Raw genomic sequence first — 22,321 nt, 5'->3', positions numbered from 1 at the left:
TATTCTGTAGCTGCTATCAATCAAATAACAGTGCATTTCACAAATTAACTTAATATTTCAGAAAGTATACATCCAATCTCACAACTAAAGGTATGTATAGAATCAGCATGATAGCACCAGTATAGCACTGTCTTTAGTTTATATAGGAAAATCCTAGTCGTTGGTCCTCTTCAAGGAGTTAGGGCTGGTTCACACTAAGCGACAGCGACAACGAGGTCGCTGTTACGTCACCATTTTCTGTGACGTAACAGCGACCTTGTAAGTCGCTGTTATGATCGCTGCTTAGCTGTCAAACACAGCAGCCGAAGCAGCGATCATAACCGCGAGAGCAGGGAGCCGCGCACACTGCTTAGCGCTGGCTCCTTGCTCTCCTAGCTACAGTACACATCGGGTTAATTAACCCGATGTGTCCTGCAGCTACATGTGCAGAGAGCAGGGAGCCGCGCACACTGCTTAGCGCTGGCTCCCTGCTCTCCTAGCTACAGTACACATCGGGTTAATTAACCCGATGTGTACTGCAGCTACATGTGCAGAAAGCCGGAGCCGGCAGCACTGGCAGCGTGAGAGCTGCGGAGGCTGGTAACTAAGGTAAATATAGGGTAACCACCTTGGTTACCCGATGTTTACCCTGGTTACAGCTTACCACAGCTGTCAGACGCCGGCTCCTGCTCGCTTCATTTCATTGCTCTCTCGCTGTCACACACAGCGATCTGTGTGTCACAGCGGGAGAGCGCCTTTGAAGAAAACGAACCAGGGCTGTGTGTAACGAGCAGCGATCTCGCAGCATTGGCCAGATCACTGCTCAGTGTCACACACAGCGAGATCGCTAATGAGGTCACTGTTGCGTCACCAAAACCGTGCCGTAGCAGCGATTTCGGTAGCGATCTCGCTATGTGTGAAGCACCCCTTAGTGAAAGCTTAGTGAAATCATTAACTAGCTACAGTATAATGGCGGCCATATTCATTGTTACTGTTTTGGAAACTCCCAAACACCTCTTCACATGTTCAGCCATCTCTCCAGTAACCGTCATTGCCCCATTCTTGGGATATATGGGATTCTCAGCGAACATTCATACGTTTATGGCATATCATAAGTTATGAATGTATGATGTAAAGGATTCGAAAGCATGGGTGATTTCAGCTTACTGCAGCTGAAGCGCTTTTTCTAGAATAAAGCAGCCAAGTTTTTCTAGCTCTGTACGACCCCTATAAATACTATTTTATTTAGCTGGGACCAGGGTTAATAGAATATAGGATCACTCTCAGTTTTTTTACCACAGAGATCTCCATATCTTATTACTAAAGACAAAACTGCTTATTGTTTTGACAGGTGAGACAGAACGTCCTTGCATTGTGACCCTGATGGACGACACTATCCATGAAGAAGAGGAGGAGCTGCGACTTGTCCTTGGAACCCCCAGAAGTGAATCTCCCTTTGGAGCCTCCATAGGAGAACTCAATGAGACTTTAATTAAGATTAAGGACGATGCAGACAGTAAGAAACTAATAAAGAGCCATCAATGTATGTGTAAGGGTTAATACCTAATAAAAATGACGTGTAACATTTTTTTTTTATTTTTCAGAGGCAATAATAAAGTTTGCCGACACTAAGTTTAGTGTTAGTGAACCGAAAGAACCTGGACAAATCGTGGTAGTAAAAATTCCAGTTGTTCGTCAGGGAGACACATCAAAGGTCTCCATTGTGCGAGTGCACACAAAGGATGGCTCCGCAACCTCTGGAGAAGATTATAACCCTGTGTCAGAAGGTACACACCACTCCCTTTATGAACTACTGATCAATACCTCGCCCACATAGCAACACGCTGGTATTTGTCTATGACGAACATATTGACTTCATGATGCAGTGAGAGAACACACAAGAAGGGTCTCAGTGTGCCGGGAATAGTGGTGATGGAGGGCAGATCTTTTTTAGATAATATGCTTTATGTTCTTTTTACATCTTTGATTACTTTATGAAAGAAAAGTATAGAACTCACAGAAACAAAGGGCAACAGTATTTACCTGCCCAGGCCATAGAATCAAATGCACTAACAGGATGCAGCAAAACCCATTAATGAAGATGGAGGCAACAGGTACAAAACACTCATGGATCAACCACTCACACACTGCCAATCCATGGAGGAGATGATTGCTTAGTATTAAAATTGCACACAAATGGCTTGTATAGGGCGCCATTCACACATGTAGGTGCAGTGTCAGAGCGCTGGCTGTAACAAGAACGCAGCATTTCTGCTGATCAGATCAATGCTGCTCTGATCAGCAGAAATGAATGAGCGACCAAATTAGTAAAATAAAAAAAGTTTTAAAAAATAAAAAAAAAATAGTTCAAATCACCCCGCATTTGCCCCATTGAAAATTCAAGGGTTAAAAAAAAATACACACATTTGGTATCACCATGTTCAGAAATGCCCAATCTATGAAAACATAAAATCAATTAATCTGATCGGTAAAAGGTGTAGCAGCAAAAAAATTGCAATCAGCAAAATTACGGGTTTTTTTGGTCAATGCAAATTTTGCGCAAAATGCAATAACAGGCAGTCAAAATGTAGCATTTGCACAGAAATTGTGTCATTAAAAATGTTCACTCGTGACACAAAAAATAAGCTGTCACTAAGCCCCCATATCCTGAAAATGAGAACACTATGGGTTGCGGAAAATGGCGCAAAAAGTGTGCCATTTTTTTGGAGAAACTTCAGAATTTTTTTTAAACGTGGACCTATGTATTCCTAATGGTTTGGACACACGTAAGTATTTTGGAACGGAACGTGTGTCCGTTCCGTACTTACGTGTGTCCGTGTGTCTCTCACACTGACATGTCCGTTTTTCTCCGGCATCACGGGTGTCACACAGCCTGCACCCGTACCACACGGATGTAGTGTGGATGCGGTCCCGTGTGACACGCGCCGGAGAAAACTCACGTGTCAGAGGAAAAAATAACAAATCTTTACTCACCTTCTCCTGCCCTCCTGTCTCTGCCGCTGCTGTCACTTGCTGCCGACCGCCGCTCATTATGCTCATTTAATATTCACTTCACTGCAGCCGGAAGCAGCAGCAGCAGGGAGTCGGCAGGGCTGCAGACCGAAGATCAGCACCACGGACAGCGATGCCAGGGACAGGTGAGTTGAAAGTTCTCGTTCTCCGTGTGTTATCACGGATAACACACGGAGAACACACGTAGTGCCATAAACATGGCTCACGGAGGGGAAAACGCACCTCTGACACGTCCGTGAAACACGTGCGTGATTTTCACGGGCGTGTGACAGAGGCCTAAAGCATATTGGATTGTGAAAACTGGACCAAAATTTTATTTTATATCCTGTCGAGTTATCAGAGGGGCTGTCCACCTTTCAGTATAATTTTAGTTTATGTGCATGCAACCAGGGCTAAAAATAATTTATTTAACTGCTTCTCATGAAAAATAAAATTGGTAATATTTGCCTTCTGTAGCCTCTGTGATGCACTATTACTGACTGCTGGATAAGTTAACTGATAATCCGTCAGTCAGCCTGTTCTGATGGGTCTGTCAGAGAGTTTGTACATTTTCTGTCTTTTTTTAGCTCCTCTCAGCTGATTTATGACCACGGACCACATCTAAGTTGATTATGTAGGGAAACAAAGAACTTGTAAAAACCAAATATTGCAAAGTTTTTAATGAAACACAATTGGAAAAATTATTTTTAGCTCCGAAAACATGTATTTAGGTAAACAAAAAAGTCCCCAAATGTGCCAATCCCCTTGTGGTGCCCCTGACGCTTCAGTCACCACAGAGGTACTGCACCTCAGCCAGAGGTGTGGTATTCCATCATGGGTACGGAAGAGGTCATCCACCAGTATGCACATTTGACGCTTCTAGACTATCAGGTCATCACAGGGTACTGCACAATTCAGTATTCCACCTCCCTCTTGGTTTTCGGGTCCCTACTTAAGTGGTGTTGCCTCCAACAGCAAATCAAATCCTAGAGACACCCTGCACCACACCCACCTGACACACCAGTGGACGGCTTGAGTGGAATAGAGTCGCCCACCTGAGGGGTCAGGGAGTGGAGGTGAGGAGTGTAGAGAGTCGGTCTGTGAGCGGAGAAGGAGTTGGAAGTAGCCCTTGAGCTGAGAGGAGCTCAGAGGAACTCGGGACTGGTGACTCCTGAAGTTACAGCCTAGGTTGCAGACGGTGGTCTGGACCTAGAGAAGTCGGACCCCTGGTCGCAAGGTATTGTGGCGAGGTGCTCGGACCTGTCGAGGAGGACGGCCGGCAGCCTAGCCCTATCACCGGTCCGGGACCAAAGGCACGATGGGGTACATGGACCATAGGTCGGGGAGTAGCTTCTGGCAACCCGACAATTCACCTGAGGAGATCGGAGCCTTCACGATCTGTTCCCACCCACTCCAGAATCGCGGCATTAGCGCAACGAGGGGGATGGGACTTTCCAACCAAAACGGTCCAGAAAATCCCAAGCGTGAGCCCTGAGAGCAAGCTCCCATACTTAGCCATAGTAGGAAGCGGAACCCGGCTAGTTCCAAGCTACCAGGCCATCAAGTCGAAGTCAAAACTAAGTGCCAGGAGGCAGGTCACGGATCACCAGACAGCACCACTTGGGGACGGGACCCGGACGAGCTCCCCTCAGCAGCAGCGGAACCCAGAGACTTGGTTTACCCGGTTGTCAGTGTCTGTCTATGAACTGAGTGAGTATGAGAGTGACCCCTTCATCCCCATGGCACTCCCCACACCGAGTCCCGGGGCACCCCCTACCCGTGGAGGGTTCCAACACCTTGCTGCCCTCGATCCATCATCCCCGGGTACTCCCAATGGCAGCGGTCGTACTCCCAATTACCACACACCACGGGTGGCATCATGAACTATAACTCCCCTGTAAATACCCCCCTTTTCATTTGAGTGGCCGCACAACCCCTGGGTCTGGAGAACCTCGAGCCACAGCGAACCTGGATCCGAGCAGCTCGGCTGCTTCCACAGGGGGGGTACACTCAAAACACACACAACACTTCATCAGACATGGCTAGGGCGTGGTGAACCCGAAGCCAGGCCGGGGGGTGGAGTCTAATGAAGAGGAAGAGAGAGAGGAGAGGAGAGATGGAGCAGTGGAAGAGTGAAGACCTGCGGCCTGGAGCTGGTGCAGCTCGGCCCGAGCATAGAGAGAAGGGGTCCCAGGGACCACAGGAAGTGCGCCATACTCCTGTGGCCCCATTCTACATACAGCAACGGAGTGGAGGGGCTTGGTCGCAGATCGGCGACTGGTCCATAGGCTAGAGGAGAAGAACCTACATACTCCGCTAGTAAAACCAGAGGCTATGGGCGAATTTAGTACCAAAGCCAAACCAATACACAAATCCGCTGGAAGGTGACCACATAGTGCCAAGGGATAGAGCTTCACGCCACGCAAAAGGGTCCGCGGACACCGGCTCAGGGCACTGTGTGCGAAGACGCAAAGCAGGAGGAAGAAGCAAGCACAGGGAGATGACTAGGGAAGGTACATAAAAAAGGTGCATCGGACTTGACCTCTGAACTACCCGGGATCGGCTGGAGCCCTTCACAGTGAAACTCAGCACTCCAAAGGTGGTCAGTGACGTCGTGTTACCTTGGAACCTGCTACAGTGAGTAAATATCTTGAGACTGCATCCCCGCCATCACCTACTACTACCCCCATCCGCCCTGGGGCACAGCTCTGCATTGGAGAGCTATACCAACCAAGCTGCGTCACCATATGCCCTGGAGGTCCCTATCCCGCAGCGACGGCACCTAACTTGCCGCATACCACAGGTGGCGTCACAAATAAATTGTCATCATCCCTTCATATTTTAGCGACACTGCCGGGGTCATGGAACCCTTTTAACATATTTATTCATCATTTTTCCTGTTTCCAAAAAAGAGAGTTTGACAAGAAATATGGCTGCCGTTACACCTCCCAGAAGGATTGTAAAATCCAGCTCTCCAAGATGCCTAAATGGCAAAGATGACTAGTTGGAAGAAAATAATAAAGAATAACTAAAAAAAAATATTTTACCATGGAGGAGTGTGGAATGAGAATTTAATTCAAAATAATAGTCATAAAGTAATTTAGAAATAATAAATAAAATATTTTGCTAGATTTTTAGAAAAAAAGAAATTCCAAGAGAGTTCTGTACTCTAAGCTTTTTTTAATTTTTTTTTTAACAAAGGTAAATGGAAAACCAGAGTCCGACCTGACCCGATTCACAAACTAGCGCTCCATTGTTGTAGGAACTTGTCTAAACATAGTATGTTGACCCTGGAAAAATCAGTTCACAAAGGAAGGGATCTTTTTGTGGGATATCCCAATATTTGCTTGTAACTATGTTGATGCAGGTATTGGATCATTATTACTTGTCTTTAACCTCTTGGTGACTGCCGCAGTCATGTACAGCAGAAGTACACCTTTCACTGAGTAGAGCATGCTTGGGAATTGAGCCTGCTGGCACCTGAGAGTATTGTGAAGTTTGTCAGCAGCATTTAACATACCTACAACATGGTGGCCATCACTCTGGAACCCATCAACACCCCATGCAGTGCCATCACAGGATGCTGATCGGCTCCAGAGTAACAGCTGCCATTTTGGAGGGATTTTACATACTATCTTGGCAGTGGCATTTAAGAGGTTAAACTGTTGAGATGTAAACGTTAAAAAACAAGAAAAAAATAAATAAAATATATATATATATATATATATATATATATATATATATATATATATATACAGTGCCTACAAGTAGTATTCAACCCCCTGCAGATTTAGCAGGTTTACATATTCGGAATTAACTTGGCATTGTGACATTTGGACTGTAGATCAGCCTGGAAGTGTGAAATGCACTGCAGCAAAAAAGAATGTTATTTCTTTTTTTATTTTTTAAATTGTGAAAAGTTTATTCAGAGGGTCATTTATTATTAAACCCCTCAATCCACCAGAATTCTGTTTGGTTCCCCTAAAGTATTAAGAAGTATTTCAGGCACAAAGAACAATGAGCTTCACATGTTTGGATTAATTATCTCTTTTTCCAGCCTTTTCTGACAAATTAAGACCCTTCCCAAACTTGTGAACAGCACTCATACTTGGTCAACATGGGAAAGACGAAGGAGCATTCCAAGGCCATCAGAGACAAGATCGTGGAGGGTCACAAGGCTGGCAAGGGGTACAAAACCCTTTCCAAGGAGTTGGGCCTACCTGTCTCCACTGTTGGGAGCATCATACGGAAGTGGAAGGCTTATGGAACTACTGTTACCCTTCCACGGCCTGGACAGCCTTTGAAAGTTTCCACCCGTGCCGAGGCCAGGCTTGTCCGAAGAGTCAAGGCTAACCCAAGGACAACAAGGAAGGAGCTCCGGGAAGATCTCATGGCAGTGGGGACATTGGTTTCAGTCAATACCATAAGTAACGTACTCCACCGCAATGGTCTCCGTTCCAGACGAGCCCGTAAGGTACCTTTACTTTCAAAGCGTCATGTCAAGGCTCGTCTACAGTTTGCTCATGATCACTTGGAGGACTCTGAGACAGACTGGTTCAAGGTTCTCTGGTCTGATGAGACCAAGATCGAGATCTTTGGTGCCAACCACACACGTGACGTTTGGAGACTGGATGGCACTGCATACGACCCCAAGAATACCATCCCTACAGTAAAGCATGGTGTTGGCAGCATCATGCTGTGGGGCTGTTTCTCAGCCAAGGGGCCTGGCCATCTGGTCCGCATCCATGGGAAGATGGATAGCACGGCCTACCTGGAGATTTTGGCCAAGAACCTCCGCTCCTCCATCAAGGATCTTAAGATGGGTCGTCATTTCATCTTCCAACAAGACAACGACCCAAAGCACACAGCCAAGAAAACCAAGGCCTGGTTCAAGAGGGAAAAAATCAAGGTGTTGCAGTGACCTAGTCAGTCTCCTGACCTTAACCCAATTGAAAACTTGTGGAAGGAGCTCAAGATTAAAGTCCACATGAGACACCCAAAGAACTTAGATAACTTGGAGAAGATCTGCATGGAGGAGTGGGCCAAGATAACTCCAGAGACCTGTGCCGGCCTGATCAGGTCTTATAAAAGACGATTATTAGCTGTAATTGCAAACAAGGGTTATTCCACAAAATATTAAACCTAGGGGTTGAATAATAATTGATCCACACTTTTATGTTGAAAATGTATTAAAATTTAACTGAGCAACGTAACTTGTTGGTTTGTAAGATTCATGCATCTGTTAATAAATCCTGCTCTTATTTGAAGTTTGCAGGCTCTAACTTATTTGCATCTTATCAAACCTGCTAAATCTGCAGGGGGTTGAAGACTACTTGTAGGCACTGTATATATATATATATATATATATATATATATATATATATATATATATATAAAATATATATACGAGGGGCGATCCAAAAGTAATGATAATCGGTTATTTCTATTGCACACAGAAATTAAAGTAAAATGTTTTCTTCTCTCTTAGGTACCCACTAGTCCAGGAAAAAAAAATCACTTAAATAGGCCACTATTCCCGGGAGCTACATTTGTTTGAATATGAACTGCCGAGGAGTGAACATCAAAATGGAAAAAAACGAGCTCAGAGCTGTCATCAAATACCTCTGCTTGAAAAAAATGACTACCAAAGACATACACAGTGACTTGGTGGAAACATTGGGGGACTCTTCTCCTCCATATTCCACAGTTGCACGCTGGGCCAAGGAATTTAAGCTGGGAAGAACATCGACGGAAGATGAACATCGTGAAGGACGCCCATCCACGTCCGTCAATGAAGAAAACGTGAAAAAAGTTGAAGAAGTTGTATTGGCAGATCGAAGAGTGACTATCAGGCATGTAGCTGAGGTCACAGGGATCTCATATGGCAGTATGCAAAGAATCCTTGCAAAAGAATTGCATATGAGAAAGGTCTCTGCGCGATGGATGCCAAAAATGTTAACCGACAAGCAAAAGTAGAAACGAGTTGACATTTCAAAAGCAAATCTCGAAAAGTTCCAAGCAGACAAAGAGATTTTTTTGTCACATTTTTTGACCATGGACAAGACCTGGATCTACCATTTTGATCCTGAAACTAAACAACAATCGATGACATGGAAACGAGCCGACGAACCGACGCCGAAGAAATTCAAAGTGTCAAGCTCAGCAGGGAAGGTTATGGCGTCCTTTTTTTGGGACGCTGAAGGAATTATTATGGTGGACTATTTGGAGAAGGGAGCCACTATTACGGGCTCCTACTACGCAGAACAAATAAGAAGATTGCGGGAGGCTATCAAGGAGAAAAGGCGCGGCAAACTGCGGGCTGGAGTGCTGTTTCACCAAGATAATGCGCCGGCTCACAAAGCTGCAGTTGCCATGGCAACCATTCAAGAAGCGGGCTTTGAATTGGTGGAACACCCCCCCCCCTATTCGCCAGATCTAGCCCCCAGTGACTTCATTCTCTTTCCTCGCCTCAAGGAACACCTCCGGGGCAAGAACTTTGATGACAATAGCGACGTGATAACTGCTGTTGGGGATTTTTTTGAGGGTCAAGATCAAGAATTTTTTTCGAAGGGAATTCTAAGTTTAGAAAAGAGATGGACTAAATGTATAGACTTGTTAGGAGACTATGTAGAAAAATATTTTTTTTTTTTAATATATTCATTGTGTTTATTATTGATTATCATTACTTTTGGATCGCTCTTCGTATAGTATACATAAAAGTATAAATCACATCCCCTCTTTTTTCAAAACAGAGTCAGTGAAATTTAAAAAAAAACAAACATATTTGTTATCACTGTACATATAATTCTCCGAACTAATAAAGCAAAAATAACAAATCCTCACTGATGAAAAAATAAAAGTTGAAACTAAACCTATATAAATTTGGTACCACAATACCGCACTGATCCATAGAACAAGACTGCCAAGTCATTACCACAAAGTGAACGTCATAAAAGAAACGAAGGTAGAATTTTTCAAAAACTTTTTTCCATTCTTTAATACATTCTATGGTGTAGTGACTGGTATTATTCAAAGCTATGACTCCCATAACTATGTAGATGTAGTAAATTTTGACATATGGTCTAAAGATAGCTCAGTGACTTCTATGGGAGAGTGTTGTGGGCATTTTTACAGTACAGGGAGGAGAAGCTGCCCAATTACCTGCTGTCACTGGAGGATCCTGTGTTCTGTAAATCCAGATTTTTATTAAGATGTTACCTTTTCATTCTAATCCTGCCTCTGAAGATAATGAGATAACTGCAATGAAGTAAAGGTGCTGAACAGAAGGTGTGAGCCTCATAATATTCTGAGTTATAAGTGCAAGATTTTTATGTTTTTGATTTTCTTTTAACTATAATGTCTTGTAAAATTAAAAATGTCATACTCTCTCTTCTTACGGCCTGTTTCACACGTAAGTGAAAAAAACAGACATTTTTCACTGACGTGTAAAAAACGCTAATGTCCCTTCGTGTTACGTTAATCATGGAACACGTGGCTTGTCCATGTGCTATCCATGATCCGTGATTGCACATGGAGATAAACTCACCTGTCCCCGCTCCTGCTGTCCGTGGTGCTGAACTCTCCGATTCTGCTTTGTTTCTGGCCGGCGCTGACCTCCGCTGCAGCTACTTCCGGGTCGGCTTTGGCTGCATACATGGATATACATGCCAGTAATGAGCCGGCTCTGAAGCAAAGGCAGCAGCAGCCAGAGACAAGCATCGCTAGAGATGGTGAAGTAAAAATGTTTTTTTATTTTCAATGTCCGTGTTTTTCTGGTACGTGTTTCACGGAACACACCATAATGTGGTCCGTGGGACATCAGAAATGGCAGAAAAAAATGGTCAAGTATCCGTGCGCCATTCACGGACACGCATGTATGCCGCATGGAGACATGGTCATTGAAAAATAACTGATGTGTGAGCAGACCCATTGATTATAATTGGGCTGCGTATGTCCGTGATTCTGGTATGTATAAAAGCTAGCACATACATACCAGAATCACTGATGTGTGAAACAGGCTTAAGGCTATGTCCGCACTTTGCGTCGAGGTAGTTGCAGTTCTAAACACATCCTCTGGCAGAAATTGCTTTTGCCAAAGTTGCTTTTGGCCACAGAAACGCGATAAAAACGCGTGCGTATTTACCGCGTTTTAGCCGCAATTTTAGCGCTTTTTACCTGCTTTTTCATTGCTTAAACTCAGATGCGTTTTGAACCTAAAGACACTGCTAAATAAAGTTTAAACATACAAACACTATGAAAAAAGGAAAAAAAAAAAGAAAACAAATATAATTATTTATATCAAAATGAAAATAGTTATATTTAATATAATTATAGCGGTTTTATACTATTTATGGCTAAAATAACAATAAATTAATATTTTTTATTAATTTAATTGTTGGACTATGTGTGTGTGTAAAAGGGACATATCATTCCATTATTTTGATGTCATAAATGCATGTTATCTGCACCTAAAAAGCATGTAAAACGCTGGAATTTTGATGTTGCTTGCTTTTTGCAACTTCTCATTGACTTCAATGTTAGCAAAATGCAGCCCAAATGGCAAAAAACAATTGACATGCTGCTTCTTTGAATGCAGAGATTTTGCCCAAAATTATGCAAATTAAACGCAGCCTTTTGAACTGCAAAGTGCGCATAAGAAATCCCCATTTCCCATAGACTTTGCTGGAAAATCAAAACGCATGCATTTTGGCATGAAAACGCTGCAGTTCAAAACGCTGCAGAAAAGCAGGTGAAAACGCAAAGTGCGGACATAGCCAAAAGGTGATGAACAGAACCCCTCCTATAACGGGTTGGAGCGTTTGAGCCTGTAATGTGTCTACGAGGCTGTAAATTCTGTTTGGGAGAACTGTGGTCAGTCCCGGCATTGCAGGCCGGGTACAGACCGTGAAATACTCTTATTAGATTCAGCCTCAGGTCACTTATACACATAGGGCCCGATTCATCAAAGCTTTTATGCTAGTATCCTGGGTTAAAAAGGTTCAAAAGTCGCATACATTTGGCGCACCTGGCAGCCGTCGTAAGTTTATGTAACTATTAGCGCTTATGGTATTTTCGTCCAGCTTTTGACTAAGTGAGCAGACATGATGAGCAGCGGAGTTCGGTATGCCACAAATCGTATTCCAGGAGACACTGATGTAGGATTTGTGGTGAGGACCACACAGATGTACGCCACTTATCCAGCACTCCCGATTCATGAAGAGACCTAAACGTCTTGACTCCAACCCATCTCCTTATCAAGACCAGCATGTACAACACCAGTCTTGATGTATCGCGCTCATAGTATTTTTGAGCATTTTGACTATTTTTCATGGCATTTATTGCAAAATTTTTCACAGCACCAGACAGGTTTTTCATTTTTTATAAATCATGCACGTTCATCTACCTTGTGAGAGTTATAATTGCTGCAGATACTGAGAATATGTAAAATGTAGCAGACGCTAATATTAGTCAGTCATGATGTGGGTTTTATGTGATGGCCACAGTCATAATCATCGTTAAAGCTTTATTTTTGTACATTTTTAGAACTTGAATTTAAAGAAGGGGAAACGCAGCACATTGTAGAGATTGAAGTCCTCTATGATGGAGTTCGGGAAATGAGAGAAGCTTTTACTGTGCACCTGAAACCTGACGAGAACATGGTTGCAGAAATCCAGGTAACAAAGTATATTTGAGGCCTCAAATGATTTAAAGAGCATGGCCTCTACTTTAACACTGATGGCATATCCTTAGGATAAGTCATCAGCGTCTGATCAGCTAGGGTCCAACACCTGACACCACCAACAATCCGCTGCTTTCAGTCCCAGCGGGAGCAGCAGGTGGACGGAAATGCTCAGTTCCAGCACTGCTTCATCTTCTGATAGTGGCCGCAGCTGGGTACTGCACATCCACCTCGTATTGATCTGAAAGTGATAAGTGCATGCATTTTTGGTGCTTTTATTGTACCACAAGGTGCGTTTTTTGGTGCAGAAAATTGCTGCACCAAAAACTCAGCATGCGCACATATGCAGAGGCATAACGTAACTGCTGCAGCCAACCAGCAACCAGTGATCAGTTAAAACCTTCACAGGCTCCTTTTAACTGTGGCCGCTGATTGATTGCAGTGGTCACATGATACTATATCAGGACGTTAATCCCCTAAGACTGGTGGGGGACACAGTAGCAAGGAGGAACATGACCCATCCAAGAGGTGAATATAGGTTGTTTTTTTTTTATTAACCCAACTGAGAGACAAAATCCTTTTAAAATTCTTACAATAACTTTAAGTTCTTTAACTTTCTTTACTTGTTGCAATTTTTTCCTATTAGTTTAGTTTGATTTATACCAGTATCATTTTGATCTCTCTTGAACCTAGAGATAATAGATTGGTCTTGCAGCCGGTTCCAAATAAGTTTGTCCTCTGCTAGAGCATTGGGGCCCATTGGAGTGTGAGAACTATGCCCACCGGAGGCTCCTCCTGTACTCAGTGGACAAGTCCAACTCTGACCGCACTTTATTTTACAGTTGAGGGCAACCGACGGTTGTTCACCTCCACTGTATTGTAAATATTACATTTTGCGTCATAGGCAATGACATAAGCTTCAGCAGTTGCTGTTCATACCTGAATAGATGCATGGAGAAGGCTTTAGTATTTTCTACAGCTGTAATTTCAGAAGTTTTTATATTTTGTAGATGGCCAAAGCCATTGTGTACATTGAAGAAATGAACAGCATGGCAGATGTGACATTCCCCTCAGTTCCTCAAGTTGTCTCACTTTTTATCTACGATGACACCTCAAGAGCTAAGGAGGACCCCGCTCCCATTGCCGGTTACCCGGTTGCTTGCATCACGGTGAGTTTTAACCATGACAAGAATAGGTTGTGTCCACAGTTTTCATCTTCTGCTTTGTCCTTATACTTGATGTTGTGCTGAAAACTCACGTTATCTCTATGCTTGTGTGACGCCCTGGGCAAGCCAGGGGTCACAGGTCACAACACCACACGCACCCCACATTCCCTGCAGGTACACCGAAGTCAAAACTGAAACCCTTGTTGCCTTCCTCCAGGAGCTGGTGTCCACACCAGCGGGTGGGCCAGGCGGTTGGCTCCGCCCACCGATGAGTTCACAGCTCTGGAGGTGGGAAAACCAGGCAGATTAGCTTGAGAGTTTAAAGTAAAAGGAAGTGAAGTGAAGTGGTAGAGGAGCCAAAGAAAGAGCAACAGAGAAAGTGACAGCAAGAAGCCTGAAGTTGGTCCGGGTGTGTGCCCCGGACTGAGACAGCAAGGTTGGCAGATGGCGGTGACCGTCTGCAGGCGAGACTGATTGGAGGTTGCCGAAAGGACCGTGGACGGGTGGTGACCCGGCGGTACCGGAGCGGTATACGAAGATTAGTCAGCACCAGGGCAGGGGCCTTTCGGATCCCGGCAAGGCTAGGAGTCGCCATAATTTGCCAAATCCGTCAGTGAAGGGGACGACTGTCTCCCAACAACCAAGTCCCGTTTGAAGGCAACAGTCCAACCGTTAAGGGGAGACACCGCCACCGCCAAGGCACCAGTTTCCCAGGGCCAGCGCCTGCGGGCAAGTGTGGAGCTCCTCCGGCTCATATCTAAGCTAGGTAGCGGGTTACCGGTGGGAACCCATCGCTACCAAACAACAACACATAGGTGCAGGGAAGAGACCGTCACTGTCAACTGCAGGGGATATCAGCAGCGCAACTGTCTGAGGGACCCGTCCAACCAGCCGTTTGTTGACGAGAACTGTGTCGTGTTTACTGGCTGAGTGAGTACCTCCGTGCTGTGCGGCACCGCGCTGCCCCTGCGCCCCTGCACCTCCACAGGCCCCATAGCCCACCTGTCCACCATCCAACACCACATCACTGGGCCCCGGGATCACCAACCCCTACCCACGGAGGGGCAAAACAACAACTGGCTGCTCCATACCATCACTCCCGGGATCCCCAGCCAGAGCAGCGGTGGTGTACACATAATCACCACAACTGTGGGTGGCGTCACGGACAATAAACAATCCCCACAACCAAAACCCCTTTCACTCACGGGCGAGGAGCGCCGCTAGAGTCCCCGGGATCCGGCCCATCGCTCGAGCCATTGAGCAGTAGCAGGCCGTGGCAGCAGCGGCAGCCGGACCCGAGCAGTGGGAGAGCGCAGCGTCCCCTCCTCCGCCCGCGACACTTGCTGTGCTAAATATGAGATTAAAAGAGTTTTATAGTTCTATGAAATTAAAGCTTAAGCACCAAGCCTATTTTGGCTCTAGTTCAAAGACCACAGAATTGGGTTTTTTTTGGCTTTTGTGTTGTCCCATTTAGACAACTCCATTGAGTGTTTACATTGTATTGAAAAAGAGTATTACTTCTGTGAGTGCTAAATGTAAAAAAAAAATCATATTCTGGGGTATGATAGGAGTGCGACTCTTTTATATATACAGCATATATATATATATATATATATATATATATATATATATATATATATATAATTTTTGCACACTACAGTAGTTGAAAAAAAACACTTATGTGTTGCCACATTCTGAAACCCACTACTTTTTTTTGTCTTTTTATTCGTGGAACTGAGTGCACACTAGTTGTTTTTTTGTTTTTGCTTGAAGGACAAGCTCTCCATTTTTGAAAGGCATGATATCTAACAAAAGCAATAAAGAGTTTTTCCTTAACGCATTCACCATGCATGTTAATAGTATTATAATATTATAACGTAATACTTTTAGGTAGAAAGAATGAATCATTTGCAATTATATTTAGCCTTTTGGGTTGATGTTTTTTTTTTACATAATAAAGCAGAATTTTTTTTTTAATTAATGGGTTGCAATGGTATGCCAGGGCCAAAGAGGATGCCTGTTAGAGTTGCATTGATAAGTATGCAAACACTATTTGCCCGAAGGGCAACAAGAGGTACCCTAACTAAAGACCTAATCAAATAAACTTTATTAAATTATATAATTGGACAAAGATTAAAATTGGCAGGTGGGAGGCCAATTCCGTATTAGAGGAGTGTGGCCGCGGACCGACACTTCTCTGGATAATAGTATCTCCCAGGAGACTGTCACGACACGTAGATCTTGCCCGGTGATAAGCACAATGTAAGAGGTGTTACATCGTGCTTATCACCGGGCAAGATCTACGTGTCATGACAGTCTCCTGGGAGATACTGCATGTAGACAAAACTCCGATTTGATCAGGATTATTGGTACCTTTGACGCACAGAGTAATGGGGTATCAAGGGTTCTACGGCGTTACTGGCCTTTACTGCAAGCGGATAGTGACCTTAAGGATAGAATTGGTGAATATCCTAATATTACATATAGGAGAGGGAAAAATCTGAGAGATACACTCGTTTCTAGTCACTTCACACAGCATCAATGTACGGATCATTTAGGAACTAGACAGGGTGGTTCATATCCATGTTCCACATGCTCCTTTTGTAAGTATCTACACAGAATACGCGAATTTGTAAATCCAGTGGATAACAGGAGATATACAATAAGGGACAATATTAATTGTAAGACTAAAGAGGTAGTATATATTACATCTTGCCCCTGTCCCAAACTTTACGTGTTGAAGACAATACAGGAGTTCCGTAGAAGAATTTCCAAACATATCAGTTGTATTAATACCAAGGCTGATACGCCCCTCTCTATACATATGAGAACTATACATGCGGATACCCCTTTGGATCTACACTTTTGGGGCATTAAAAAATTTTTCCTGGGCCCAAGGAAAGGCAACCTGGATAGGTTGCTGCTACAAGAAGAATCCAAATGGATCTACAGATTGAATTTGCGATCCCCTGTGGGCTTAAATGAGGGGTTTACTTTTTCAGCCTCTTTGTGACATAGAACCGTTTATATAGTGTCTAACGTATTGGACTAATAATTATGCAACCGATTTCCCTGATTATCCTTTCAGACCCAGTATAGATTTGAAGGTGATAACTGATCGCCCAAATTATATGAATCATTGGTGTGTTTATAGTGGCCAAAGTAAATTGATGATAGATCACTTTAAACTTGTGAGCATATATAATAATTCTATATTTATATTTAGTGTCTGAGCAAATAATGGCCATGTCAGTTTGTTCCTAAGTCCATGAGCATGCGCAATGGAAACTTGTCTCCATGAGCACGCTCTGCATGAGGGAATTTTCCCTCCCCCCCTATTTATTGGAGACTAAGTGCGTGAGCATGCGCTATTCGCTCTTTTTATTTGATATTTTCCCAGTTCACGAGCATGCACTGTGCACTCTGTGTATTTGATATAATTTTTAAGTCCATAAGCGTGCGCTGTCTGGCTTTCTGTATCTGATATTTTCCATGTCCATGAGCATGCTCAGTTTACATCTGTGAGATTACCCATAGTTCATTGTGGAATTACCCATAGTTCATTGTGAACGAGATGAATGTCACATGATCGAACTTAGATCCCGGATTTTTGTTCTGATAGGCGACAGGTGTACCTGCTGTGAAGCTATTCATTTGTGGACTTTATTGATTGACTGATTAACAACCCTATTACAGAGGGGGACATAAAGTCACACTAAACTGTGGAAATGCCTGGAGTTATATCGGTCATCTTGATAGGTGCTTACTTATGAGTGACTGATATATTGGCAAATCATAATGTAGAACACATAACAGTGTTCGATCACATCCAATTGAAGTGTGAATGGAAATTATCCTGAATTTGATTTGGCCACTGGAGTCCACCACTATTGGTAGCCCTATGGTGAGGTCACCATCAGAGGTTTTAAAAGGGGATGTAACCGGTTTTCAGCATTCTATTGCCTCGTCCCCTGATGAAGCCAGTCATGGCGAAACATGTCGGGGAGGCTATTAGCTGTTAGGTAGTTTTTAACAGGCAGTGTAGGTGATAGCCAGCCATATTACGTTAGGAATTATCCAGAGAAGTGTCGGTCTGCAGCCGCACTCATCTAATACGGAATTGGCCTCCCACCTGCCAATTTTAATCTTTGTCCAATTATATAATTTAATAAAGTTTATTTGATTAGGTCTTTAGTTAGGGTACCTCTTGTTGCCCTTAGGGCAAATAGTGTTTTTATCCCTATCAATGCCCTGGCATAGTAAGTGGTGCAGTGATATGGCTGACTTGGGGGCTACCATTGCAAGCCATTATTATCCCCATTCTGCATTGCAGGAGGGGGGCTATGGATTGACCATGGAACCATTCTTCATCTGTAAACCACTTAGGCTAAGTTCACATTTCCGCTAAAATGTATCAGTCGAAATCCGCTGCTATGGTAAACAACGGAATCTGTTTAGCAGATTCCGTTGTGTCCCATAGACATTAGTGGCGGATTGCGACTGATGACCCTGCGTTGCGTCCGCTGCGTCGCGGCCCGTAGTTTTTTGACTGACCGCCGGGCGGGAAGCAACGCAGAATGTAACGTTTTTTGGGCCGTCGAAAACAACGCACCGCGCAGGAATCCGTCGCCATCCGTCACACTTGCAATGTATGTCTATGGTGCTGGATTCCGTCGTAATCCGTCTTACGATGGAATCCAGCGCTGGATTCCGTCATGTTCTACTGAGCATGCCCAGCATGTTTGGCACGCCCACTGGGTTGTCCCAAACACAAATGGATCATGACTGATCTGTCAAAAAACGGACGCACAGCGGATGTAACTGACGCAACTGATCCGTTTTTTCACAGGATTCCTGTGAAAGGAATCCTGTGAAAAACACATCAGTTGCATCAGTTGACATCTAAAAAACAACTCATCCGTTGCTGACGGACCTGACGGAGTAAAAACAACGGAAGTGTGAACTTAGCCTTAGATACCATGGTTTTGTATGGAGTTACTTTCAATCCCCACCGTTACATGAGCCTGACTGTCAGTCACCACCCACTTTTACGGTGAACATCATGAAGTTTTAGGCAGGTGTGGGAAAAATATGGCAAAAATGTAAAAGTTGAAAGTTTATTTTTATGAATTAACAAAATGTAGAGTCAATGAAGAAACAAATAATGTAAACCAAATGAATATTTGATGTGACCGCCCTCTGCATTTAAAGCAGCCTTCTGCTCCATCTCTGACAAGTGGGCTTGACCTTAATGAAGGAAGGTCTGGCTTAGCGGAAAGAGCCTGGCCAAAGAATTGGACATTGCTTTAGTTGTCTTGCTTCCCCTAACTTTTCCTCCTCTGATATATCCTTCCAGGCATGTAACCCAAAATATTCAGATTATGACAAAACTGGATCCATATGTACCAGTGAAAATATTAACGACACATTAACCCGTTACCGCTGGCTGGTCAGTGCCCCCAAGGGCCAGGATGGAGTCACCAGTCCTATGAGGGAGGTTGACTTTGACACATTCTTTACCTCCTCGAAAATTATTACGTTGGATTCTATATACTTCCAAGCTGGATCCCGGGTGCAATGTGCGGCACGAGCTGTGAATTCGGGGGGACAAGAAGGTCTGGAGCTTACCAGCCCTATTGTAACCATAAGCTCCGAGGATGGTGAGCATTTATCTTCTACGTTATTTACTGTTTATTAGCTACAATTTGTATAGATAACAAAAGCATAGTGTTACATTGATGTCATATTTTTTAGTTTACTTTGGATATTTCAAAAGTTACATCAGAAATTACTTTAATGCATATTTTTATAGCAGAATAGTAAAGAGATTGTGAATTTGGCCAACTTATAACATATCATAATTTATAGTCTCATAAGAGGTATATTAACAAGGTTAAGGCCCTGATGCATATTAGATTAAATTTCACCAAACCAATAGGTGAGATCGTCTGACATTCCAATGTCCCTGGGGGTCTTCGGACTCCTTCCCTACACATGAGGAAGGTGAGGACGAGTGATATTTTGTAATTACAATAGCCGGATTTGTTGTTCTATGGCAAGATAAGCCACTTTCCATGGAGTCTCGAAACGCCTCTCTCATACAAAGCAAATGCTTAGCAGACCATTCCTATGTATGGGACGTTGGGTGACATAGCTGTTGGACAGATGATCAGCTTGCTGAGCGCTATACAGTCGATATGGTTGCCTTACTGTTTTGTGACATCTTTTAAACTTTGTTTTAGAGCTGTCCTGTCAGGCCATCCTTCCCATGAGCCACTCCAGAGTCTCTCAATGCAAAATCTCCCATTGCCGGTTAGTGTGAATAGTCATAACCTATACAAGCCGTTGGGAAGCTGATGAAATACTATTCTGGAGTGATGGCTATGCACAACATAAGCTGTGATATAAAAATGGGAAACAAAGGATCTCTAAAATATTCCTATAACTAGTCATACATGTTAGATATCTGTCCATTACTCACTACTACCCCAAGCATGCTTTTGTTCTCAACGAGCAAGAAATCCTGCCTCCCACCTCTAATGGCTGCTTGTCTCCCGAGGCTGGTAATGGGTATGTTGGGGCTGTGTCATGCTCATCATACACATCACATTGTCAGACAAAATTGGCCAGTTAGAACAGTGTTCATGTAATGGATATTGTCAACTTTAGGCAAGCTAATCTTTGGAGGAATGGTGGGGGACATTACATTAGGTTAATTTTTCAATTTCATCCCAGGACAACACATAAAAATATGAATGGGGAAATAGCTTTAGGTTAAATGAGTCACATCAAAACCCAGATGGTCATAACCATTAGCACTATTAAGTAGAAAAACTTTGTACTTGTGTAACAGGGTGGCAGGGGCGCTGTATTCGTGGTCTGTTTTGTGTAGAAGTGCAGCCTTCTGCTACAGGCAGGTTGTAGGGCCCGTTGACGTCTGGGGTTATCCACTCACTTGCCTGTGGAACCTAGGTACCCAGCTGGGCACTGTTTTGTTTCTCAGGGTCCCACATACCCTATGTTCACCCAGCAGTCCCAATGACAATGGAGACCTGCTCATAGGAGGGACCGATCCGACCCCTGCACACCTCACACCCTCCTTCTCAGGCAGCCATCTTCTTTTCCTCTCACTTTTTCCTTTCCCAGGGACCTACTTGCCAAGCTCCTCCCGAAGGTTAAACCTCTCCTGGTTCACTTGTTGTGGGATGTGGCCGAGGTACCCGGCTCTTGCATCCTAACCAGCAGACTACTTACTACGACCTAATCCCCTCCTGATCTCTTGTCCCTATGTTACACTAACCTTCATCTACAACATTCTTATGCTTTACACAATATACATCGCTCTAAAACACACATTACCAATAATCCTCATTAAAACACCATACCCTATCGGCCGCTTGATGGCGCGGGCCACACTTACAACATAACCAACATTAAATATCGGAAAACACTATGGTCGGGGTCTTCAGATGGGGAAGGTCTTCTTTTGCCGACCACCTCATTACACTTTATCATCTCTTTCGATAACTATTCATAGAATTAGTGAGCATAAGTGTCTTGAACCATTACTATGCCCCATCCTTTCTTTGCTACAAAATGCAGCAGATACAGTATAGGAAGTGTAGTATTTCATTAACTATTATTAATATGTGAGGATTGTCTTTCATGTTTGTCTATCCGTACTTGTAAAATGACTAGTGAAATCTGATTTTGCCATTAGAGATGAAAGCAATTTATTCTATTATTCCTGATTTCAGCAGTAACCATTTCAGATCTCAGCACCAGACTTTACTTGGCATCCACCTTCCAATCTTTAATTTTTACACTGGGCTAATGGTAATGAATATATGTGTATTTCTCATTACAGGTCTTTGCCAACCTAGGGTGCCAGGAGTAGTGGGAGCGGAACCGTTCTCTGCTAAAATGCGATATACCGGATCTGATGATTCCGACTTTCCAAACCTTATAAAAGTGACAATTACTATGCCTCATATTGATGGTAAGTTAACTCATCAGAATACATTTTATAGTGATTGACAGAGGCCTGTAATCACTAGTAGTGTACGTAGGGTGCAAATTGTTTCTGTAGCATGTCTGATTTTTTTATGGAATGGTGTAGATACTTATACATAACTAGACAAAATAAGATCCTATTTTATTATGTTCACATTTATGCTCCCCACACTGAGAAAGTTTGCCTCTTAGATCCCCTGTCAATGGCTTCTCTTACAGAAAACTAGTTCTCCTGCTTTGCACTGAGGAGGAGCAAACATCCTGAAACACATGTCTGCAAATGGAGTTTCTGTTCTTAATTCTTGTCTTAAATAATGCGGCAAGGCCCCTTTAAAGGGTCAATATTGACTATTAGGATTGCTACCCCCATTAGTTGACACTAGGCTTCCTATCCTTTTCTTCGCTGAAGAGGTTATTTGCACATGACTGCTGTAACGTTTAGAAATAGGTGATTACAATGGTGTATTATATT

General features: G+C 43.5%; 1 protein-coding gene across 1 annotated transcript in view; it reads left to right on the top strand.

The window, feature by feature from the left end:
* FREM2 (FRAS1 related extracellular matrix 2) overlaps nt 1-22,321 on the top strand; it is a 374,871-nt gene that overhangs the window by 303,885 nt on the left and 48,665 nt on the right. Inside the window, exons 10-15 of the mRNA XM_075337311.1 lie at nt 1,331-1,495; nt 1,584-1,766; nt 12,535-12,665; nt 13,681-13,839; nt 19,193-19,496; nt 21,704-21,835. Coding sequence (XP_075193426.1) covers nt 1,331-1,495; nt 1,584-1,766; nt 12,535-12,665; nt 13,681-13,839; nt 19,193-19,496; nt 21,704-21,835 — 1,074 coding nt within the window. The remainder of the gene's footprint in view (nt 1-1,330; nt 1,496-1,583; nt 1,767-12,534; nt 12,666-13,680; nt 13,840-19,192; nt 19,497-21,703; nt 21,836-22,321) is intronic.

The sequence above is a fragment of the Anomaloglossus baeobatrachus genome, chromosome 2 (assembly GCF_048569485.1).
Source record: "Anomaloglossus baeobatrachus isolate aAnoBae1 chromosome 2, aAnoBae1.hap1, whole genome shotgun sequence".
Taxonomy (NCBI): Eukaryota; Metazoa; Chordata; class Amphibia; order Anura; family Aromobatidae; genus Anomaloglossus; species Anomaloglossus baeobatrachus.
The sequence above is the reverse complement of the archived record's forward strand: the minus strand, read 5'-3'. Positions and strand labels throughout refer to the sequence as shown.